We start from the raw sequence: 25791 nt of genomic DNA, 5'->3' as shown, positions 1-25791 counted from the left end.
CAGGTGAAAGGAATAATACAACCAAAGGTGCAGGTATAGCATTAAGAAAGAGAAGGAAGGCAAGAAATATCAATTTTGTTGAAGTTGAGGTATGAGGAATGTGAAAGCATGAAGGATTGGATGGCAGAGAGTCAGCAGGAGACAGTGTGAAGGTGGCATCTGAAAGAAGAGAAGGAATTTATGATCAGAGAGCTGTGGGCATAAAAGTGTTGTGAATAACTGTAGGAAAAGAGTCCAGAACAAGGTGGTTGTGAAAATTGGAAGAGTGGTGATCAAAGGATAGAGTCTTGGGGGACACCAGCAGACAGGATGAGGAGACCACACTAACAAGGAGGGGTGATGACAGAGATGGCTTGGCAGCCTCATGCTGAATCTGAGACACCAAGTGAAGGCGGTGGAGAAGAACGGAGAGATCACCAGTACCAAATACTGACAATAGTCTGAGGATAAGATAGAAAGAAGAGTGCTTTCAACATTCAACGGAGGAAGTTTGCGATGGGCAGAAGATCAGTCTCATTAGAGCAAACTGATTGTATGACGTTACAAAGAATTCCGTTGCATCGCATGCCTTTACCACGCATGTGTTACAACGGAATTCGTTTTCCACGCATAACCTTTACCTCGAATATTCCTTTACCACGCATACATTTACAACGTTTTTCGTTGTAAATGTATGCATGGTGAGGGCATGCTCTTGTTAAAGGTTATAACTCTCCCCTTACATGCCCCTAGCCTCCACTCCTTATATTTACCCCTGCCTTAAGCCTTAATATATATTTTTTTTTACTAAAATGCCCCTTACCTTTTAACTCGCCTTCTCTCCATCTTCTTTGGTTACGTCGGTCGTACGTCATTAAGAGGAAGCGGAAGTTACTTTCCGTTTCCTCTCTAACGACGTTCGTTGATTGCATCAGCTTCGGCTCTTCAGGTTAGTTTTGTTTTTATGGGGGAGACCCCCCAAACCCCCCTTTTTTTTCCTTTTAATTTACCACACATGTCTTTACTACGTATTTCGTAGTAAAGGTATGCGTGGTAAAGCCTCTCGTTGTAACCACGCATGCGTTGTAATGCATGCGTGGTAAAGGATTTCGTGGAAACGGCCGCGTTGTAGTGGCCGTTTCGCGAGCAAACTATGCATAAGCCAGACTGATGAGTAAAGATTACAAAGTGAGACTCATGGTAGTGACATAGGTCACACCTAGAGAAATCCATAGAGGTAGTGTTTGTGACACAAGTGCAGTCACATCAAAATCTCACTTGCTCAAGACTTGGAAAGGAAAGGAAAAAGGGAGGGAAATCTGTGTGAGGTTACAGGGTAAGGACAGCCAGGACAGCTTAAGCGAGAATGCAAAGGACAGAGGCACGTTTGAAGGAGTCAGGAAGATGCTAGAGAAATGAAACTAAATAAAGGGGGCTGAAATATAAGAAAGTACATGGTGCGGATGGATGGATTGAGAGAAGAAGCAGTAGAATGATTAGCATACTGGAGACAGCCAAGAAGGTCAGAGTCCAAAATCATACAGAAAGAAGAGAGTGATGAGAAGGTTGAACAAACAGGAGCGATGAGGTGGTTGAAGGACAGAGGACATGAAGCAGACAGTCTGTTGAAGTCTAAAGCAGGTACAGATGAAAGAGAGGCAGAGTGCAAGAAGTAAGTTGAGCAGAGGGAGAAGATTGCAAGGGTGAGGAAAGATGGGTTGATAAAGGTATAGAAGTTGAGCATCCTTCCAGGAGTTGGTCAGAGGGAGCTTAAGACCATGAGAGCAGGAGTGAGCCACGTCTAGTGTTGCTTACGAGAAAGTGACTATTGAACGAAAGGATGAATCAGGACTAGCGCAGATCTATCAGCAGAGAGAAGAGCATTGTACACAGAACTGGGCAGAAGAACGAGAGAAAGGTGTTGAGTTGGGGAAGGAAATCAGTAACAGGTGATGTGAGCATTAAATGCAGAAGGAGGGGACAAACTGGTAAAGACTAGCGGATGGACAACAAAAATGGCCAATGCTGACGGTCAGCACAAAGAAGAGGAAGAAAAGCTATGGGTCTGAAAAGAAAGAGATATGAGGCTTATGGGCACAGTTTTGAGAGATGAAAGAGTTCAGCACGGCAGTACTCAAGAGTAGGAATGAAGAGAAGGTAAGAAGTGCAGAGTGAAGTTAAACACTGATATCTCCATGAATTATAGTGATGATTTGGGCTGGAAAAAGAGCCTAAGAGGCTGGATAATCAGAGCAAAAAGAGAAAAGAGGATACATGAAAATGACAGAGAACTAAAAAGAAAGCTATTTTGGCTTGGGGAACATAAAAAGGGTTATATTCAAAGGGGACAACTGGAAGACAGAATAGATAAGTTCAGGAAGAGAAATGACAGCACACGTGTCACCATCAGTACTAATGGAGCATGGCATAGGAGAGTACAAGGAGAATATAGGATACAGGGAAGAACATGTGCTAATAACGAAAAAAGAATTGCAGAAGTTACTAGGACAGAGAACTACAGATTTGACTAAATAAAATTCTTAGGGTAAAAGTGGATTTGCTGTGCACTCTGAATGTGCTGCAGGAAACATGCTTTTGAAAGAAGAGATTAATGGGTACATGCATCAACGTTTCCGTTTGCGATTCCAAAATTGCGAAAATTAAGGAATCGCAATTTAGAAATTGCAAACGGCAATGCATGAAAACATCGCAACTTTTTTTGCGATTCCTTATTTTTCCTTAATTGCGATTCACACTTTGCGAATCGCAATTAAGGAAACGCTTCCCATTGATTCCTATGGGCCAAAAGGCCCATAGGAATGAATGGGAAGGCATTCACATTTTGCGATTTTCAATTTGCGAATTCGCAAAATGTGAATGCAATTTCAAGGGTGCGGGGGGGGGGTCCAAAGAACCCCTCCCTGCACCCCTGAAATTTAACTTTGAATGCAATTTACACACACACATGCCCCAAGGACATGTGTGTGTGTTAATTAAAACTTTCCAATATGTAACTTGTGCATGTTTGAAAGTTCCACTTCATGCTAATTTACCCCTTCCAATTTGCGAATTCGCAATTTAAAAATTATCATGCATTGCATTTAAGAAATCTCAAATTGTGATTTCTTAAATGCAAATGCAATTTTAGAAATCGCAACATGGTTGCGATTCCTAAAATTGCGAAAAGCATGATGCATCCAAAATTTGAAAATTGCATTCGCAAACGGCCGAAAATTGCGATTCGTACCGTTTGCGAATGCAATTCTCAATGATGCATGTGGGCCTAAGAAACATTAGGCTAAAGCAGATCTGTGAGAGAGTGTGAGTAGAATGGATAATGTAAAAAATAAGTGAAGTGGTTTTAAATGCAGGGAATAGGGCTAATCATAGTGTTGAAAGCATCAGTGGCAAGGAACAAAAACCTTATGAGCACACAGAGTGCTGTGGGAGAGATGGGGCCCTAGAGACAGGGCTTCAATTGGTCCCAAGGGCTGGACAGGCCCATGTAGATAGGTTCTCAAAATGTGATCCCTTCTTTTACCACCTTTTGACTTCTGCCCCCTGCAGAGTGAGGGTAAGTTTAATAAATACTGTCTGGTTTTCACCCAGCTTAGAGCTCATCTATCCAGATGAGAGGAAACACCTCTCCTGACCTAGATGTTTTAAGGTCTGGCAAAATGTGTCTATCCTTGAGAAAGGACACCTGTCACATTTGTAACACTAGTGTGCTCAGGTCTGGAGAGTGCCTGATGCAGCTTTCTTTCAATTAAGATAATGAAAATAAAAACTGATAACCATGATATGGGCACTCACGGGGGTAGCATTTGGGTAAGAAGTTTGTCGGTTTTCTGTTTCTCGATCTCGAGCTCTTCTGTCCTCTCTCGGATCAGGTCCTCCAGGTTGCTTGAGTACTGTTCTAGCATTCGCAGCATAGAGTCAATGATGTTGGTCTTCCGCCCCTTGTTGATGTTCTTGAACTGGAGGAAAAGATAAATGTTGTATGATCACCAGGAAACTGGCCCATTAATCTCCTCTTGCAAACTCCCAGCGTGAGCTTAAATTTTAGACAGAGATAACGGATCTGGAACCCGAAGGAAAACGGCAGTAAATATCTAGAGCTTTCCACCTTGTGTTATTGAAGGATGCAGAAATTTACATGTTCTCAATTTGAACATAATTCCCAGCATCATACCTTGAAAAATGGTCTATGTGCCAATAGTGCATGTTTTCATCTATCCTTGAGTGTGCAAACTGCTTGTGTGAGCTATCTACCCCTGTATTTTGTGGCTATATTGTAATGCCAAACTCAAGTTTGCATCCAAAGTATGGTTACCGCCCCCACTGTGTTTGGAATCTAAAAGGGAAGGGCTTGGAGTAGTGTACAATCATCCCTAAAGAATGTTACTTATGCTTAATCTTAAATCATGTTTCCCTCTTCCATTCTCATAAATTGATTAAAGAATTTTTTATTGGGGGAAACAGCATAAGGACCAGGTGGCATAACAAGCCAATTAGGTTCTTTGGTCTTTATTTAGAGTTTTACGGATGGAATACTTCATCACAAATGTGGATGTCCCATCCGTGACAATAAAACTGCATTATAGCCTATTGCACTTGTAATACAGCATATGGGATAGCCATCATGCAGTGATGGAGTACCCCCTTTGTCTGCAGTGGGTAATTTGATACCTCACCTCTCTACCCCAGAAACATCAATGTGGTTGGCACACCTTCGCCTCCATTAACTTAATGAGCTATAGTGTACTCTAAACTGTACTGTCTAAATGAAGGTCCTTCTTACCAACATCTCTCCGCAGTAACATTCTAGACCAGAGAACATTGAGTAGAGCTGGCCTCCCAAATCAAGCCTCTACAAACTTGAGGACCATCCTGGCTACGAGGTATAGGTCATTTGTGTTCTTCTCAAGGTGGATAGATCGGCTGTTCGACTTCCACTCTTCTTTAGGAGACCAATTCCGGGTAAAGCTTTAGTCCATGACGTGAAATCGCTATCCAGGCCTAATAGGAAGCCTAGGGAAAGAAGTTCCTGCAGAGTGCCCATCACCGTACCTGGACTGCAAACTTGCACAAATGGAAAAACGTGTCCCTTCCAGTTTGCTAATATTAAATAACGTTGTCTTTTTGACAGCATTAACCATCCCACCTTTGCTTCTGTGGTCAGACAAATGGATTTCAACTTCAAGAGACTTATGCGAAGGAGTTGGTCCTGTTGTGACTACAGCAAGTTAGAGAGGATTGGGAACCCCATTGGGAAACCCACTCCATTCCTACTCAGAGAGAATCTATTTTGGTGAAGACATGGGAGTAAAGGATCCAGACAGAGACTTACAGACAATAAGTTGTGGTTCATGATCACCTATGGAAGGGTGTAATATAGCAGATCTGAGAGTGGATTCATTATTGATGGAGAGAGCCACTCCTACCTCCAAATAGAGACCTGGTACAAGGTTCTCACACTAGATTGGGATCATCCAAACGCTAAAGGCCATCAAATATCTGGAATCATTGTACCAAGGCAAGATACCTAAACCTGAAGTAACAAGAATCTTCTTGTTTGGCTGAAATCCATCCTGTGAAAGTAAAAGATTCATCTGCCTCCACACCGAGTACCAATCAATGAATCCCAGGAAAGGAATCAAAGAGACGCTCTTCAGATATGAAGACAGACACTTATCTTAAACTAGGAAGGTCAACCGGTAAGAGCCTGATGGGAAGCAAGGGAAGCAATGCTAAGCAGACAATTATATATGAGTGCATTTTAGCCTCAGAAAATGCCACAACTGTTGCCATCAACATAGTGAATTCTGTGGGTGTAGCAACCCAACCAAGTGGGAGGTTCTGCTACTGGAAGTGCCCACCTTTGGTCACAAATATGAGGAACAATCTGTAACTTCCAAGCATAAAAATATGGACATAGACACCTTTCAGATCCAGCATTCGAAGAGCTCCTTTATTAAACAGAGTTGCAGAGTTGTGAAAAGGGTCACAAATTTCCATTACGCCCAAGACATACCAAAGGTTGAAGTGGTGGAGATCTGAATGGGGTGAAATGTTGATGCAGATCTTCCCAACAGAAACCAAGCAGTAGTAGAAACCTTCCTCAATATACTTCGAATTGACATGATTGACGCCCCTGACTGGAATAGCTTTCTAATCAACAATGCCATCTCTGGTATCATAGTGTGATCATAAGAGAAGGAAGAAATATGCATAGTTGAGATTTTGCATTTGTCGAAAATGCTGAGAACCTGTTTTGGGACGAGGCTAGAAGTTGCTACTTGTATTCTTTTATATCTTGCTGCATTTGGTCAATGCACACAGTCAGAATAACCTCTGAAATGGTTCTCCAAGAAATCTATGACCTTTGGCTCTTTGTCAGAAGGAGGTATGGCATTACACTCTTCTAACAGCAGCAAGGTTTTGATTTCATCCTTCAGAAGGCCTTGCTGCAGAGGACCATCTGAAGACATTTGAAAATTGTTATGTAGTGCAGTAAGGCTCAGAGTGCACATCAGGGCTTCGCCCAGAGACATGATTTAAAGGCCTTTTGGTACAGATAGGTATGAGGGAAAATCATGTTGTAATGTCATAGTTGTAGGGCCTCAAAAGGAGCTCCACTGTACATCACATCTCCGATTGCTTAGGGGACAACCTCTGCAAGATGCAGAAGGCAACGTGCATTCAGTCTCAGTACAGTGCTTTAGAGGCCTTGCAGGAAAAGGCACTACTTTGAGTCCCTTTTTGGCATAGAGTGTAAGTCTTGTAGCAAACCCATTGGAAAACAAATCTAGGCACGGAGGTGTATCTAAACAGAAGCTAGCTCACCTTGTTCCTCCTCTCTTAAATGTTCCTCAACCCCATGTGCACATGAGGGTGAAAATCATGTTTTAGTAGTAGAGGCAGTTCTTGATGGCAGAAAGAAACACAATGAACAGAAATGTTCTGAGGAAATCCTCAGAAAGTGGCTCAGGAAGCAGCTCTTAAAGCCAACAAAAATCAAAATGAAGGATTTATTAAAAGCCATATCCCAACTCAAATCCAAAAAAGAAGACATATCACAAAATTTCACAAACAAACGTAAAAGATCAAATCAAATTTGTTTCGGAGAAGTGTTGGCACTTATTTTGAGATCATTATGTATTAGATTATGTATCATCCAAGAGGCCATCCACAGGAAACTTTCCACTGCAGGAGATCTGATCACACCTTCTTAACAACGCCACCTACCTACCTGATTTTCATCATACCCTCGAGTTTCTCAGTCTCTGTGTGTCTGAGGGCACAGAAATGACTTGTTGCAAAACCTGCATGCAGTGGTGGCGCCTTTTGGCAGTTATGTGTCATTACATCCAGAAGTGGGACAGAGTCATCATGGAGTCCAATGGCAGCATTCCCCCTTTACCATTGGCAGCTCCCAATTAAAGATCTAATCAATAGTGGGATCTTTGGCATGGCTCTCTCACCTGGTCAAAGATTTCGTCAACAGTGGGCCGTCGTTCTGGCTGTTCACTCCAGCATTGCTTCATCAGCTGTACACACTCCAAGGGAGCCTGGTCCACTGAGACAGAGGGTCGGCAGAGAGGAGGGGGCCTCTGGACTTTCTTGATGATTTCTAAAGAACATACAGGGAAAGAAATTGCAATTGCAGAAAGAAAGATTGCACGATCATGGAGTTTGAGCTTAAATTTATAGTCCACTACTAGAACAGGTTTGATATACAATGCTGAGTGAGAAGGCATCAGACTCTCACTTCTTTGTATTGTCTTTTACAAGCCCCAGTTCAACAAATTCTTCCAAACACATAGAGGATTATCTGCTTGAAGTTCGGAGCATACATAAAATAGCCATTTCCTCCTGAGGCACAGCCGGGAGTTGTGTTGCATTGTAAAGCCTTAAGAACTTTTAAAACTTGAAAAATTGTGTATTTTATTTTCACTCATCCCTTTCCTTGTCACACAAGTGGTGTGTGCAGGCACTTGTCCTTTTAGGAAAACGAGCACTGTAAAGGGCGATATCGCCTAAAGTGCATTCCGCCATTCGCTTCGCCTTCAGCAGGACACGCCCACTCCGAGGCCACGCCCCCTTTTCGAACTGCATTTAAGGAGTGCTGATTGCTAGCGCACAGACAGATAGCCATTTCCTCCTGAGGCACAGCCGGGAGTTGTTTTGCATTGTAAAGCCTTAACAACTTTTAAAACTTGAAAAATTGTGTATTTTATTTCCACTCACCCCTTTCCTTGTCACACAAGTGGTGTGTGCAGGCACTTGTCCTTTTAGGAAAACGAGCACTGTAAAGGGCGATATCGCCTAAAGTGCATTCCGCCATTCTACTCGCCTTCAGCAGGACACGCCCACTCCGAGGCCACGCCCTCTTTTCGAACTGCATTACTCGAAAGACACTCCTGAGGCAAAGTAGCCGGGAGCACTTTGAATTTTAAATTTGTGTTGATACTGTGTTTTTACTCTGTTCCTCACTTTAAAGCCTATTTTGCACAAACTTCTTGGTTTCTTCCTGGTCGGCGCAGGGAAGCAGATTGCTTGCTTTCCCCGCCCTGACCCGAGTCTCGCCGCCATTCCCTGCGTGAGGGACACGCCCTCATCGGGTGGCCACGCCCCCCCCTCCCAGGTACCTATAACTGCGCGCTGACGGCAAGCGCCGCTCCCACATTACTCGAAAGACACTCCTGAGGCAAAGTAGCCGGGAGCACTTTGAATTTTAAATTTGTGTTGATACTGTGTTTTTACTCTGTTCCTCACTTTAAAGCCTATTTTGCACAAACTTCTTGGTTTCTTCCTGGTCGGCGCAGGGAAGCAGATTGCTTGCTTTCCCCGCCCTGACCCGAGTCTCGCCGCCATTCCCTGCGTGAGGGACACGCCCTCATCGGGTGGCCACGCCCCCCCTCCCAGGTACCTATAACTGCGCGCTGACGGCAAGCGCCGCTCCCACATTACTCGAAAGACACTCCTGAGGCAATGTAGCCGGGAGCACTTTGAATTTTAAATTTGTGTTGATACTGTGTTTTTACTCTGTTCCTCACTTTAAAGCCTATTTTGCACAAACTTCTTGGTTTCTTCCTGGTCGGCGCAGGGAAGCAGATTGCTTGCTTTCCCCGCCCTGACCCGAGTCTCGCCGCCATTCCCTGCGTGAGGGACACGCCCTCATCGGGTGGCCACGCCCCCCCTCCCAGGTACCTATAACTGCGCGCTGACGGCAAGCGCCGCTCCCACATTACTCGAAAGACACTCCTGAGGCAAAGTAGCCGGGAGCACTTTGAATTTTAAATTTGTGTTGATACTGTGTTTTTACTCTGTTCCTCACTTTAAAGCCTATTTTGCACAAACTTTTTGTTTTCTTCCTGGTCGGCGCAGGGAAGCAGATTGCTTGCTTTCCCCGCCCTGACCCGAGTCTCGCCGCCATTCCCTGCGTGAGGGACACGCCCTCATCGGGTGGCCACGCCCCCCCCCTCCCACTCCTCACCTTCCTATAAAACATGAGCACCAGCCGGAAGCGCAGCGGACGGGCGCAGCGGGCGCGCCGTCAGCGCGCCGAAGGCGCGCCAAAGGCAAGCCCGTCTGGGCCTGTCCGGGCCCAGACGGCCGTAGGCCTAGCCACTATGCCCGATCTGCTAAAGCGCATCTCATACCCCAGAGACTCACTGCTTGCCTTGAACCCGGGAAAACATCCCCAGTGCAAATACATCCACATGGAGGACACCCCCTATGTAGGATGTAGCATCTGCAATAAATCTGAGGAAGCGGAACGCCACCAAGGACTACGGCTTGGCCTTCTGAATTGCAGATCCTTAGTAAAGCATGCCCACGAAATTAACATCCTCGTCCAAGATTCGCTGCTAGATCTTTTGTTTCTTACGGAAACCTGGCTGACCCCGCACAGTGACTTTGATGTTGCCACTGCCATCCCCCCCGGTTTCCAAATATGCTTTCTAAATAGGCCAATCGGTAGAGGCGGTGGCCTAGCTATAATCTACAAAGATCACCTCAAATGTAGAATCGAGACCGGAACTGCTAAAAACTGCGAGAACTGCCACTTCTCAATTCAGATCACGCCATCCACTTCCCTTTCGGGACTGCTTGTGTATCGTCCTCCAGGCCCTCTAGGCGAATTCACTAGTACACTGATGGACCACATCCTACTGAAGACTATCTCGGTCTCTAACTTTCTCCTCTTAGGGGATTTTAATATGCACTTTCTGGATCCTATGGACAATACCGCAGCAAACTTGCTCGCGGATCTTACCACAGCTGACCTCCTTCTGCAAAACCCCAAAGCAACCCATGAGAAAGGTCAACTCCTAGACCCTATCTTTTCCAACATTGGGAACCTGTGTGCCCAGGACCCCACCCCCCTGCCTTGGACAGACCATATGCTGATTCCTATGCACTGGTCACTCGACACGACACCAGCGCCCAAACAAAAAACAAGGGTACAAGCCAGACGTTGGCACAAGTTAGCACCAGAAGAATGGGAGGCCAAACTTCGCGATACCATCACCCCCTTGTCCATGGACCCAAACAGCGCAGATAGAGAATTCATGAATTGGCTACTCCGACCCCTAGATAGCTCCATTCCGCTGACCAGTACGCTAAAACACGCAAAAAGAACCGGCCACTCCCCTTGGTACACACCTGCCCTTACAGCCCTTAAAAAACAATGTAAAAAGACAGAACGCTCGTGGAGGAAAAACAAGTCAACAGAAGAGAAAAGCGCCTACTACCGCTCCATGAAAGCCTACAAACTAGCTTTGCATGACACCAAAAGGACTTATTATGAGGAAAAGATAAAAACTTCCGCCTGCTCATCCAAGGAGACTTTCTCCATTCTCAAAGAACTCCTCCACGTCCCGGAACCCCCACAGAAACCCATGGACCCCAATGAAGCCGAGGAAAAATGCGTCAAGCTGGCCACCTTCTTTGACGACAAAATAAAAAAAATTCTCATTTCCCTCCCACCTCCCAACTCTGACTCCTTGGTGAGAGCCAAAGAGCAGACACCCCCCGACGACAAACCCTCCCTGGAGGCACTTGGCCCAGTCTCAGAAGAAGAAGTGAGAGTCATACTTACCTCAACTAAGAGCGGTGCCCCTAGCGACCCAGTTCCCATACGTTTCGCTAAAAACATCACGCATACTATAGTGCCCCAATTGACAGCCCTGATCAATATCTCACTGGAACAGGGAGAGGTTCCATCTAACTGGAAGGAAGCTGTCGTCAAAGCGCTGCTCAAAAAACCGTCGCTTGACCCCACAGACCTCTCCAACTACAGACCTATCTCACTTCTACCTTGGATAGGTAAAGTCGCCGAAAAGTTGGTAAATAAAAAGCTGTCACACTACCTCGAGTCAAACCATCTTCTCAACGACTCGCAGACAGGCTTTAGACCAGGTCAGGGCACGGACACCGCCCTCCTCGTGGCAGTAGAAAGAACCAGGGAAATCATCGATACAGGAGGATCAGTGGCAGTGGTCCTCCTAGACCTCAGTGCGGCCTTTGACACGGTCAGTCACCAGGTCCTAATCCACCGTCTTGGGACTGTTGGGGTTAAAGGCAGAGCTCAGAGGTGGCTTGCGTCCTTTCTCTCCCGCCGCTCCTACCAAGTTTGGGAAGGCGAAAGCCGCTCCCCCTCCATCCCCCTCCAGTGTGGCGTGCCTCAGGGCTCCTCCCTGAGCCCCACGTTGTTTAACGTTTACATGGCCCCACTGGAGGGACTCGTCTCACCCTTTGGAGTCACTATCGTCAGCTACGCCGACGATACACAACTGGTGGTGACACTCTCCCACCCCAAGCTTGAGCCCTCCAATCTCCACGACTGCCTTACCAACGTATATCAGTGGATGAGTGACTCTGCTTTGAAGCTAAATGGCTCCAAAACAGAGATTCTGCTCCTTGGACAAAAAACCGCGAACCTCCCCTCTCACATGTGGCCCGCCTGCATGGGTGAACCCCCCACTCCCAAGAAGGAGGTCAAAAGTCTTGGAGTGTGGCTGGAGACTGACCTCACCTTCAGGACCCAGGCTAGAAAGACGGCCGGCACCTGCTACGGTTTACTTAAATCTTGCAGGAAGGTAATTCCACTTCTACCTTTTCAGTCGCGTCTCATGCTGATCCAGGGCTTAATTCTATCGAGGCTGGATTACAGCAATGCTATCTACCTGGGCGCCCCAGAATCCACCCTTCAAACTCTTCAGAAGGTTCAAAATGCCGCCGCCCGACTCCTCACAAACACCCCGGCCAGATCATCTGCAAAGCCTGCGCTCAGGAAGCTGCACTGGCTCCCGATTAGGGAAAGGGTCATTTTTAAGGCCCTCTGCCTTGCTCACAAGACTCTTCATAACACTGGCCCTCCTATACTAAACAACTGGATCACCCCCTATAGACCCACCAGAGCGCTCCGCTCGGAGCACGGAAACCTTATCACGATCCCTAAAGTGAAAAAGGTCCGCACAGGTGGCCGCCGCTTCTCAGTTAACACTGGAAAGAAGTGGAATGCACTCCCCCTGAGCCTTAGGACAGAACCTAACCTCCTTCGGTTCAGAAAAGCACTCAAAACTCTTCTCTTCCCCTAAAACTGTCACTTTCCCGGACTACACCCCCTCGTGAGTAATATGGTTTCAGCGCTGGGATACCCACTGGGTGACTACGCGCTCTACAAATCCCCTAAATAAATAAATAAATAAATAAAATACCCCATTATGCGATGTCCCTCAGAATTGGTGCCATAGGTATGCATAGATGTTCACTGGTGCTACCTGATAAAATTGTGGTGCATTTGCAAAGCTGTTTGTAGGTTCTAATAACGGAGTAAAAGGAGACACTGGATCCCAGATGTGTGAAGCACTCAAGATACTGTGGATACGGGGGGCGTGGCTTGCGACCGTAGGAAGTGGCCACAGCTTAGAGGAGCTCCAGAGCCCACCAGCATAGTCCCGGTAATCCTGGCACTAATCCGGAATTGGAGCGCTGAGGTGCAGTGCAACGATCACCGCATCACCTCCGAAACCCATCACAAGAATCGTAGCGATCAGGCGCCCTCCCAAAACCGTGTGAGGCCGAACAAGGGGGAACAGGCCTAACCCCGAGGCAACAGCCAGGGGCCACAGTAGACGCCGCGGCCGCACGCAGAGTGACGCAGGTGGCACGCTCAGTGAGAGCGCATTGTTCGGAGAATCGGCCCGGCTAGGCTGACAAAGAACCGCAGCTAAGGGGAAAAAACTTCAAAAATAAACTGCGGGAGCAGCGGAGGTGGGTTGGAAGCCGCTCCGGGCCTTCTTTTTTGATGCCAGAAAAAGCCCAATCGCCTGCTGTGCACAGAGGTGGGTGAGGCGAGATGTACTGAGCCCCCGGGGTCCTACACTGTCTACAGACGGTACGGAGCCGTTGGGGACACCGGTGAGGAAAGTTGCGGGCTCCCCTACAGTGAGGCCCTTGCGCTCCGCAGAGACAATCTGGGAGATTTTGAGCACAGAAAAACCCGATCTGACCTTCATTACTGAAACCTGGCTGGGCAACCATAGTACTCCGGATATTACAATGGCCCTACCAACGGATTATAAAATTCTTAATCTGAATAGGGAAAAAAAAGGGGAGGTGGGGTAGCTCTGCTATTCAAAGACTCCCTCACATGCAGACAAGAGCCCATTATACAATCCAACAGCCATGAAGCAATGGCATTCTCAGTATCCATCAACACCTACATTCTACTCGGTGGTGTGATAATTTACAATCCACCAGGTTGTACGTCTGATTTCAGTACTCAACTTCTTGCGCAAATTATGCCGGTCTGTCTTAACACCAAGAATTTCTTATTACTAGGGGACTTTAATATACATTATGATAATAGTAATAACTCCCTAGCTAAACAGCTAGAGGAGAATATGGAAATTTTACAACTGTCCCAGAGAATCGAAAAACCAACACATAGGGCAGGACACATATTAGATTTGATGTTCTCCAATATTAATTCCACCCACATTAAAGGGATAAAACCTATGACTTGGACGGATCATTTTATGATTGAGTTCGACATGAATCTGCCTGTTAACAATACCAGACCACTATGCCCGGCAGCAGCAAAAACCAGGAGTTGGAAAAACTTCTCAGTAGAAGCTTTTCAGCAACATTTTAAATATGCTAACACTACAAAAACTAGTGTTAATGATGAAATAGATCAACTTCAGAACCATATCAGGAACGCACTGGAACATTGTTCAGTGCTACATTCCAATAACAAATCTAGACGAACTATGTCAGAAAAGTGGTATGGGCCAGAACTAAAGTTACTAAAAAGGAAATGCACATCCCTTGAACACAAATGGAGACTTACAAAAACCCAAGATGCCAGATCTTCATACAAGAAAGAACTTATATTTTACAATAAAGCCATTAGGAAGGCAAAAAAGGAATATTTTTCTCGCAGAATAACAGAAAATAAAAACTCGACCAAAGAACTATTTAAAATAGTCAAGGAATTATGCAGCCCTACAAGCCTATCTTCAAATTTGACTCCTTCACAAGCAGGCTGCGATAAAATCAATGACTTTTTCTGTGAAAAAATTGATAAAATGTACTCTTCATTTTCTCATGCTAATCCAGAAAGCTTAGAGACCCTCGAGTCATCTACCCCACAGATCAGCTGCTCCCGCTTTGGTCCGTTTTCTGAAGAGGAAATTGGGAAAGCCATGCTTGAAATTAAATCAGGCTCCCCGCTGGACCCATGTCCACACCATATTTTTGCACAAATAGCTCCCATTATATGCCCAGCAGTAACACAAGCATTGAATCACTCGCTAGAATCCGCTGAATTTCCAACTAACTGGAAGAACGCTATAGTTACTCCACTATTAAAAAAAGCAGGCTCAGACATCAATAATCCTGCCAACTACCGACCCATTTCCCAATTGCCCTACCTATTGAAGGTACTAGAAAAACTGGTTAACAGGCAATTATCCACCTTCTTGGAAACAAACAACTTATTAGACATTTCCCAAACGGGTTTTAGGGTCAACAACAGCACAGAGACAACATTATTATCTGTGCTGGATAATATCAGAATGCAGGTAGATCGGGGGAAAACAGTCGCCTTGATTTTATTGGATCTCTCGGCGGCATTTGATACCGTACCACACAATTTACTATTAAAAACTCTTGCGGCAAAAGGTATCAGGGACAGAGCTCTAGGTTGGTTGCAATCATTTCTATCGGAAAGAATGCAATCAGTACGCATGGGCAATTATTCATCCCCTCATCGTTTAACGTATTTGTGTCTTCCCTCGCAGCAATAGGAAGAAAGTGGGGTGTCGAAATCTGTTCCTACGCGGACGACACCCAACTAACTATAATCCTGGATGAGGAGGATGACCCCAAGGGCAGGCTTCTAAACTGCCTTACTGATTTGTCTGACTGGATGTATAGTCACTGTCTAAAACTGAACGTAGACAAATCAGAAATATTACTTTTTGGGGGACATACTCAGCTTTGGAATAACAGCTGGTGGCCAGTATCCCTGGGAAGCGCCCCTAATCCGACACTGACAGCAAGGAACCTGGGAGTAACAATCGACAACACCCTATCAATGAAGTCTCATGTGGCTACAATCTGCGGCAAAGGTTTTGCCTTGTTAAAAATGCTCAGAAGAGTCTTCCCCTGGATTCCCACAGAGTGCAGAAGGATCCTGGTCCAGTCATTACTGATGAGTCGGCTGGACTACGGAAATTCACTGTTTGTAGGGATGGCAGATTATCTCTTTGCCAAACTACAAATAGTGCAAAATGCGGCGGCCAAGAACTGCATAAAAGAACTTCATTGGTTGCCAATGAGACAGAGAGCAACCTTTAAAATACTGTGTATATGTTGTATAGTGCTTAGCCTTTCTTCTATGTTAATACTTTGGATTGTCTGTGGGTTCTAGCTGTGATGCCTCTGGATGTTCCATGGGGTGGCAGTTAGAGCGCTGGCCGGATGGGTGACAGACCTGTTTATCTCTGTGCTGCAATAAATCTACTTTATGCCATCTAACAACGCGTTGGATCATCATTCCTACCTACATCATTTGGCGACTTGGCTTGTGGATGTTTCTGGCCATCACTTAGGGTTTAGAACCTGCAGCGGCGTCAATTTTACAGAAGAACGGAGTTCTGTTCCCCCAGTGAATCCTGCGTGACAGGCATCAACAGTAAGAAGCTTCCTGCGAGTTTTGTCGTCGAGCGGCACCCGAAAGAATAGAAAAACTGACTTTTAAGACAGAATTTTCCTTCTCGGTGTTGTAGTTGGCCAAAGGAGGTGACGTCAGCAGTATATCTCCTTGGCAACTCCGACTTCAACTCTGTGGTGAGTTTGTTGACTGTTGTTGACTGTTCCATCTCCTTAGCAACGTGGGAAGCCTTACATGTGACGCGTCATTCAAGGAATTCTTCGGGTTGCGTAGCGACCAATCAAGCAGATTCCTTGTGCGTCTGGAGGTGTCACAAGCGTACGGTCAGACGTGTGACCTGTGTGACGTGTGACGCTGTCGGCCATTTTGTGGAAAGCATATCGGCTTTCGGATGTCACGTTGAAGACGCGTGTCGTTGTGGACTTGAACAAGCTTGAGTTTATGCGGCCACTCGTTTCTAAGAGTGTTAACAAGTAAGCGCGCGTTTTAATTGCGCTATTTGTGGAAAGCTGACTTGTTATCCTTCCGTGGAAAGTGGAAATTTTCGCTACTTTGTCATTAGCGCTTTGATTGGAAATCTGTCTGTGCTTTGATGCAAGCGCTTAAGTAGTGTCTTCTACTTTGTTGTCGAACTATCCAGGAGTGAGAGACTTGTCATTCAGCTTTAAGGTGCACATTTTTTTTTTTTTTCTCACTCAGACATTGGTGCTTAGTGGAATTATAACTATGGCACAGCCTGTCAATGTAGCTCTTCCTCCTCAATTTCTAAGTGAACCTGGGAATCCATCCACTGCCTGGGAGGATTGGATTGTAATGTTCAACAACTATATAGAAGCGTTAGATGGGGAAGATTTTTCGCCAAAAAGGAAAAAGGCTCTTCTTATGACAACTTTAGGGAAGGAAGGACAGCGTTTGTTTAAATTTTTACCGCAGGTTTTACTCTCTGGTTCACAGTCCCCTCTGGATGAGTTCAAAGAGGCGGTTACAAGACTTGAGACTAGATTCGGAAAGGAGGAGAATCTGGTTCTACAAAGATACAAATTTTACAAGAACAAGCAACTTGAGGATGAAAGTATTGACGATTTTGTTGCGCGTTTGCGTGAGTTATCTGTGAAGTGTAACTTTGGGCAAATGGCAGATGAGCTCATTAGAGATCAACTTATTGTACAGGCTAACAATCGCAAAATACAAGTACGTTTGTGGGCTGCTAAAAACCCCACTTTAAAAGTGGCGATTGAGTTAGCCAAAGTTGTTGAAGAGAGTGAGAAATGTATGAAAGAACTACAAAAGAGTGGTTTAGACCCAAAAGTTGCAGAGGTCTCACACAAGGGTATTAATAGTGATAATAGTGATAGCGAAGCGGCTGCTATTGCTATTGTGAAAAAAAAAGGTTATGTTCTGCAGAAGAAAAATATTTCTCAACAGCCCTTTAGTAAGTCACAGTCAAAGATGCGTTCCAGATGTGGTAGCTATTCACATACGTCTGAAGCGAAGTTTTGTTTTGCAAACAATAAAGAGTGTCTGCGGTGTGGCAAATTAGGTCATTTTGCGAAGATGTGTAAGAACAAAACTAACTCAAGAGTGACTGTTGTGAACGAGTATAGTGAACTTAAACGAGATGTGAACAAAATTCTCGTTTTGTGTGATTCAGTGTGTTCCTGCCTTGAGAAAAGAGAGCGGATTCCTAAAGCTGATTTTGTGATTGATGACAAGTGTATCAATCTGATGGTTGACACTGGTTCAAAGTGGACCATCATCCCTGCGTCTTTGTTGAATGATGTGTGGGGTGATAGGAGTCTAGAGGTCTGTGACATTTTCCCCTCTGGTTACCAGGGTGAAAAAATTGACCTCCTTGGATACTTTGAAGGAAGAATTGTCTTTAAGAACAGGTCTACTTGGGGTAAGGTTTATGTGTCTGTAGATGGTCCTGCCATTTTGGGACGTTCACATCAATATGATTTGCACATTGTTGTGAATCCAAGAGCGGACGAACCTGTTTCAGTTGTAGACAATTTTACCGTAGATGATATACTTACTAGTTATAATCATGTTTTCAGGGAACAGTTAGGCGAATTGCAAGGGTATTCACATAGAATTATGTTGAAAGAGGGTAGTATTCCCATTCAGCACAAGGCTAGAAGGATACCTTTTGCTTTGCGAAAAGAAGTAAAATCCGTTCTGGAGGAAATGCTGCAAGGGGGTATTATAGAGCCTGTGGAAGTTTCTCCATGGATTTCCCCTGTAGTAATTTCGCAGAAACCTGATAATAAAATTAGGTTCTGTGTGGATCTACGCTCTTTGAACAAGTGTGTTGTGGCTGACGTGTTTCCGTTGCCAAATATTGGTGAATTGGTTTCCACACTCAAGGGGGCGAAATTTTTCAGCAAGTTGGATTTGAAACATGCATATCACCAGATTCGTCTGGAAGAAAGCTCAAAACATCTGACAGCCTTCATTACTAGTGAAGGAACCTTTCAATTCACAAGATTACCGTTTGGGCTGATTTCAGCTGCAAGTGTGTTTCAGAGAATGGTTACGGAAGTGTTTAAGGGTTTAGACAAAGTAATATACTTTCAAGATGATATCCTGATTTTTGGTGATTCGCTGGAGGAGCACAACAGTGTCCTACAAAATGTTTTACGCAGGATAGTTGATGCTGGGCTCACTTTGCGGCGGGAGAAATGTGCGTTTTTAGTTAGGGAAATTGAATATTTAGGCTTTTGTCTCTCTGCTGATGGTGTTAAACCAAAAAAAAACTTGCTGGAGGCTATTGAGTTGGCTCCTCCTCCAGCTGACAAGGAGCAGCTGAGGTCCTTTATGGGACTAATTGAGTTCTATGCTAAATTTGTGAGAGATTTTTCAACGAAGACTGCTCCTTTGAGGAGTTTATTAAAGAAGGGGGTCAAGTTTCTGTGGTCTGGTGAGCATGATTCTTGTTTTAACGGGATTAAGGCTGAACTCAAATCTGCGCATGTACTTACTCCGTTTGATACTAAGCGCTCCTCTGTTCTGATGGTGGATGCGAGTGGGATTGGTCTTGGTGCGGTTCTTCTGCAAAAGCATGGTGGCGTGGAGAAAACTGTTGCCTTTGCGTCTAGACTGTTGACTGTGTCTGAGTCAAACTATTCTGTGATTGAGCGGGAGGCTCTCGCGGCTGTGTGGGGGGCAAGTTATTTTAGAACTTATTTGTGGGGTTCGCGGTTTATCCTTCGTACTGACCACAAGCCCCTGCTCAATGTCTTGGCTCCTGGGGGAACTGGGAAGGGGTCACCCAGGTTGGCCAGATTGGCTTCTCGGTTGCAGGACTATCAATTTGAAGTAGAGTTCGTACATGGTTGGAGGAATATCCAGGCGGATTGTTTATCTCGTCTTCCTGTGCAGTCTATTAAGGGGTAAGATTCATTGGAGGATGTGCGGGATGACGCTGCAGTTGCCTTCTTACAAGATGTTTTGTTCTTGGGGGAGGGTTCCTTTTCTGCTGAGGAGTGGTCAAAGGGCATGGAGGAGGATACTGTTCTAAAAGCTGTTATCGATCTTGTTGTTAAAGGATCGAGAAGGGAGAGTACAGTGGAACCTCCAGTTAGGCCCTTTCTTAGGGTTTTGAGTGAGTTGTCCCTGGATGGTAAGAATGTGTTGATGAGGGGTGATCGTTTTGTTCCTCCTAGTTCTCTGAGGGGTAGGATCCTTGATTTGGCTCATGAGGGTCATTTGGGGCAGACCCTCACCCAACGACGTGTGAAGGAAAATTTCTGGTGGCCTTTGGTTGATTCTGATGCTGTGGATTGCGTAGTTAAATGTAGTTTTTGTAAGGAGGGAGAGAAGCGTTTAAAGGTTGTGGGGTCTCATTCGGTTGGGAGTATTTCTTTTAAGGATTTGCCTTGGCACAGTATTTGCTTAGATTTCATTGGTCCTATGAATGAATTACCCTCTAATCAGCGTTTTGCCGTTGTTGTAATTGATTGCTTTACTAAGTGGTTAACTGTTCGCTTTATGCGAGAGATTACTACTGATTCCACTATCAGTTTTCTAAAGGGTGTCTTTGTGGATGAAGGTTTTCCGTCTGTGCTGATTACTGACAACGGCACGCATTTGACTTCTGCGAAAATGGCTTCCTTTGTGCGTGTGTGTGGTATTGAACATCATCGTACGTGTCTTTACAATCCACAGAGCAACGGTTTGTGTGAGAGAGTGAATCGATTAGTGAAGGGTGTGATCCAAATGTTTGTTGCGAGTGGGTGTTTTTCTAATGAGCGAGTTCAGGAGCTTGTGTGGGCCTATCGCTCAACCCCTCACAAACAGGGAGAGAAGTCTCCTTTCGAGTTGATGCGAGGTCGTCCTCCTGTTTCGAGGTTGACTCCTGCTTGGTTAAGAAGTCTGGATAGTCAATCCTCTTCTCCTAACCTGGCTTCTTTACCAATCTCTGTAGGTGACCTTGTCAAGGTTAAGCCTGGCCGGTGTGCTAAGGGTCTTACCAAATTTAGGGGTCCCTTTGGTGTAAAAAAAACTTTTGCCCATTTTGTGCTTCTTGATAATGGGGAAAAGTGGAATTACAGGAGGGTGGCGCTTTATCAAAAGCGTGGGCTTGTTTCTGGGGGAGACTTTTCTAGTGTCAGTGACAAAAACTGTAATGGCTATATGTTATCTTCTCAGTGTGATTCAAATGTCTTTTTCCCGTCCGCTGTACGGGGGGAGGTGGGTAGTGGTGATGCTTCCACTTCTTTTGGTGTTGCTTCCACTCCTTTTAGTGAAGGTGGTGGTTCTACCCTTGATCCTGTTCCTGTTCACTCTGTTCCTTCAGGGATCGGTCTGAGGAGTCCTCGTTCCCGTCGTCCTCCAGTCTATTTGGATGATTATATTCATTGAGGGTCTTTTTGTCCTTTTCTTTCTTGTGTTTTTGTTTTATTTCCTTTTGTAGTTTAAGGGGGGGAGATATGTTGTATAGTGCTTAGCCTTTCTTCTATGTTAATACTTTGGATTGTCTGTGGGTTCTAGCTATGATGCCTCTGGATGTTCCATGGGGTGGCAGTTAGAGCGCTGGCCGGATGGGTGACAGACCTGTTTATCTCTGTGCTGCAATAAATCTACTTTATGCCATCTAACAACGCGTTGGATCATCATTCCTACCTACATCAGTATAACACACAGAGCACTGCATAAAGCTGGTCCACTTATCCTAAGAAATAGGATTAAGTTCTACGCACCAACCAGAAATCTTCGCTCTCAATCTAGGGCAAGAACTACTCGAGTGAAGAGAGCCAGGATGGGAGAACGAGCTTTCTCTCATATTGCTGCAACCAAATGGAACGAGCTGCCTGTAGCTCTGAGACTCACGGACTGCCATCTATCATTCAGAAAAAAATTGAAAACCTTCCTTTTCTCAAATTAGATTAACTGTAGGACTCATGTCTATCCATCATTCACCATTATCAGTGTAGCGCCGTGATATCCTACGCAGGATGATTGTTAGCGCTTTATAAGAAACATGATACAATACAATACAATACATAGGGGCACACGGAGCAGTCTGTACACCAGGGCCAGCCTCCCAGAATTGAGGCGTGATTAATTAACAGAGGGCCCAAGCCGTATATGAAGGAAGAGGGGCCCGACCTGTGGCGGGTCAAGAGACGCTCCAGGCCTTTCTGATGCCCAAACTGCGCAAGCTCCTTCCATGAATAGAGGTGGGTTGGAAGCGCTCCGGGCCTTCTTTTTTGATGCCCGAAAAAGTGCGATCGCCTGCTGTGCATAGAGGTGGGTGAGGCGAGATAAACTGAGCCCCCCGGGATCCCATGCCGTCCACAGGCGGAGTGGTGCCATAAGAACGCCGGTGAGAAGAGGTGCAGGCTCCCATACAGTAAGGCCCAGATAATCCGCAGAGACAATAAGTAGGGGCACGTAGAGTGGTGTCCATACTGGGGCCGACCTCCCATAGCTACCGAGTGATCGACCAAAAGGGGGCCCAGGCCCTGTATGCAGGACGACCGTGACCGGTGGCAGGCTATACTAAGCTTTGGGCACAATAATAACAGAAAGCACTCTGAACTGCCACAGATTGATTGAGGTGGACACAGGGACCCGGCTGCCTGGCCCGCGATAGACGCGTGCAGCGGCCCGCGGAGTCATGAGTACCAGAGGATCAAAGGCAGTCCAAAGTCACCACATTGAAAAATACACTGTCGCGAAGGAGCAGCAGGGGGGACCCATCATGACGGATGGAGCCTCATAAAACCAGCAACAAGACACACCGACGGAGGTTACCCTCAAGGACACAGGCTACCCTGTTGCAAATGCAGACATCCATCGGCTCAATCTCCACGGAAGTAACACTACTGAGGGCCGATTTTTCTAAGATGGGATCAAGAGTGGCGGAAGCCGAGACCACAACAAAGGCCCTATTGGCAGATACTGCAATACTGCAGAGGCAAGTACGCCAGTTGGAACTCGCGAACAAACAGATCGCAGAGAAACTCGATGAGCAAGAAGGGCGCTCTCAGCGCAATAACGTGCGCCTGGTTGGAGTTCCGGAAAGTGCCAGGGGTCCAGCCTTAGATCTGTTTGTAGAAGAGCTAGTATAGACACAGCTCTGCCCTCGTGGACTCTCTAAATTCTTCTCGGTGGAAAGGGCACATAGGGTCCCGGGCGGGCGGCCCAAGTCGGGGGCCCCCCCATGACCGATCCTCGCAAGGATATTTAATTTCAGAGACAGGGATGCGATCCTACAAGCGGCCTGAATGGGCCCACCTCTCCGTGTGGACAATAATGAGGTGACCCTATTCCCGGATTACACAGCGGCCATATCTGTCCAACGGCGCACCTTCACGGAGGTAAAGAGAGAGCTCCGTAACAGGGAACTTAAGCCCGCAATGCTCTATCCCGCCAAGCTCAGAGTCGAAGCGGAGGGAAAGACATGGTTTTTTGCAACATCCTGCGAGGCGCAAGACTGGTTGGAAGGCTGGAGACCGGCGAAGGGGAGTCAAAGACGGCAAGGGGCCGCAGATGAAACGGAGGAAATAGCACAGGATCTGCACGAAGAATCCAGGAAGGGTAGTGACGTAGAGTGATCTTGGGGACAGAATTATTCTGGACTGTAAGGAGTGAGTGCGACCCTCAGACACCATGATGAAACGTTGGTGGGGTTCTACTCCACCACATTCCTTGGTTTAATGATGACATATTCGATGATGGAGGGACGCGACCCCAGAGGTGGGTCCACATTAAAAGACGCACAGCACCTCAAAAAGACTACAACAACCACAGGAAAGTTCTCAGGGGCAGTGCTATGGCGGGGACGGACTCTTCCCTCTCCCCTTCACGCAAGTACACAGTTATGGGATCAAAGCACTCTGCTAAGTTGGGGTGGCAGGTAGTTTCAAATCCGCTGGGCAGGGAAGCAGGGAGTGGGGTGGAGGGATGGGATCAGTTTATAGGGGGGACTTTCGTTGGGGTAACACCCCCCTTATATGATGTTATAGTACAGTTGACGGCAGAGCGATGCATGACAAGTTGCAACAGAAGTGCCCAGTTAAGCTGGTCCACTTTCAATCATAATGCCAGACATGAGCCAGGGTGACAGGGAGGCAGGTACATATGCTCCCACCACCCGAGAACAGACGCCTCAACTCTCAGTAGTTTCCTGGAATGTAAATGGGTTGGGGGACAAAATTAAACGTGGGCTGGTGCTACAATACTTGAGGCGGAAGAATCTGGCGGTGGCGCTGTTCCAAGAGACGCACATGCAGTGAACAATGTTAATGTTAATGTTAGGCACACTTTTAGAGCGCACGGCTACCCCAGAGGGTGTCCCGGCGCTTTAGCAAAGATGCCCCTAAAAACAGAAAAACCAAAAGGTAAACAAACTGCAGAAACGCGGGTTACTAGGTGAAGAACAGAGTCTTCAGCTCCTTCCTGAAGGCCAAGAGATTATTTGCTTTCCGGAGGGAAAGAGGGAGTGCATTCCACAGGCAAGCTGTTACGTGTTGGAAGGAGCGACCTCCCATCCGCACACGTTTGACCACAGGCACCTCCATTTTGGCCAGGTCCGCCGACCGCAGAGACCTCCGTGGCACATAGAAAGCAGTGCGCTTCCTCAGGTAGAAAGGGCCGGTCGCATGGAGAGCTTTAAACGCCAATGTGAGGAGTTTAAATTTAATTCTCTCCGCAATTGGTAGCCAGTGAAGCCTGGCTAGGAGCACTGAGGCTCTTGCTCTCCTCGGCAGGCCATAGATGGCTCTGGCCGCCGAATTCTGTATGACCTGCAACCTAGATAACAAATATTTAGGTAGGCCCGCGAAGAGCGCATTTGCATAGTCCAGGCGTGATCCCACCAACGCCTGAACTATATTCCTGCGGTACTGCAAAGAGAGCAGGGGCAGAAATTTTCTAAGCATCTTGAGGATGCTGAAGCATTTCCCTGCAAGTCCCAGGATGTGGGGACGGAAAGACAGATCAACGTCAAACACCACTCCGAGATTTTTTACCTGAGCTGATGGAGCCTCAGGGGGGAACATGTCCTGGGGCCACCACGACTTCCAGTCCGAGTCTGGGGCACAGCCAAAGAAGAGCAGCTCAGACTTGTCTGAGTTGCATTTCAGGCTGTGCCGCTGGAACCACGCAAAGACTGCGCTCAGACAGTCCTTGATTCTGCCGCCGTTGAAGACCTCACCCTTCCTGCAAGTGAACAAAAGCTGGGTGTCATCAGCGTATGAGATGACCCGGGCCCCGAACGCCTCCGCTACCTCCGCTAGAGGGGCCATGTAAATGTTGAAAATGGTGGGGCTCAAGATAGATCCTTGAGGCACCCCCACCTCCAGCGCAGGCATTTCCGCCGAGAACGGCGGAGCCCAGATCACCTGTCGGCGGTCGGCAAGAAAGGATTGAAACCAGTCCAACACCGTCCCTCGCAGACCAATCTCCCTGAGTCTTGAGAGAAGGCCTGCGTGTGGGACGGTGTCGAACGCCGCCGAAAGGTCCAACATGACCAACATCGCCCGTCCCCCCTGATCGAGTATCTCCCTGATGGTGTCCGTGACCTCTACCAGAGCGGTCTCCGTGCTATAACAACTGTTAAAGCCTTAAACAGGTGGGGATTTCAGATGGCGGTGCATTCGGAATTTACATCGGGGTCTAGGGGGGACGGGGTCCTTGTCAATAAAAGCTTCCCCCGCATAGTCACTAACACTTATCATGATGACAAGGGACGATTTGCGGCAATTGCAGGTCAATGGGACGGTAGATCCTACAACATAGTGTTGGTTTATATCCCACCAACACTACACCAAACGGCTTTTGCTGACCTAGGGAACTTCCTGCTCACACTCCCTCGGGGAGAACTGATCATCGGCGGCGACTTCAACGCCGTTATGGACTCAGCAATAGATAGACAACCCCCAAGAGATGCAAGTGGGACAACCTGTAGGCTGCAAGATTTTGTGGAGGCGCTTGGACTGATAGATACATGGAGAACGAGTCACCCCCTGGACAGACAATTTACATTTCACTCGGGGTCCACAATAGTCTATCCAGGATTGACTATATATTCACCTTAGCCACAGGAACACAAGGTATGACAGACATTCAACATTTGCCTCGGGGCATCTCGGACCACTCACCGGTCCTTATAATGT

At 46.5% G+C, this 25791-nt stretch overlaps 1 protein-coding gene across 1 annotated transcript in view; it reads right to left on the bottom strand.

Moving 5' to 3' along the window:
- Positions 1 to 25791, bottom strand: part of GUCY2D (guanylate cyclase 2D, retinal) — a 345795-nt gene that overhangs the window by 78057 nt on the left and 241947 nt on the right. The window contains exons 11-12 of the mRNA XM_078668830.1: positions 7464 to 7612; positions 3793 to 3956 (exon numbers count right to left, since the gene is read on the bottom strand). Coding sequence (XP_078524956.1) covers positions 3793 to 3956; positions 7464 to 7612 — 313 coding nt within the window. The remainder of the gene's footprint in view (positions 1 to 3792; positions 3957 to 7463; positions 7613 to 25791) is intronic.

Source organism: Lissotriton helveticus, chromosome 12 (genome assembly GCF_964261635.1).
Source record: "Lissotriton helveticus chromosome 12, aLisHel1.1, whole genome shotgun sequence".
NCBI lineage: Eukaryota > Metazoa > Chordata > Amphibia > Caudata > Salamandridae > Lissotriton > Lissotriton helveticus.
Note: the sequence above shows the minus strand (reverse complement) of the source record. Positions and strands in the feature narration are given on the sequence as shown.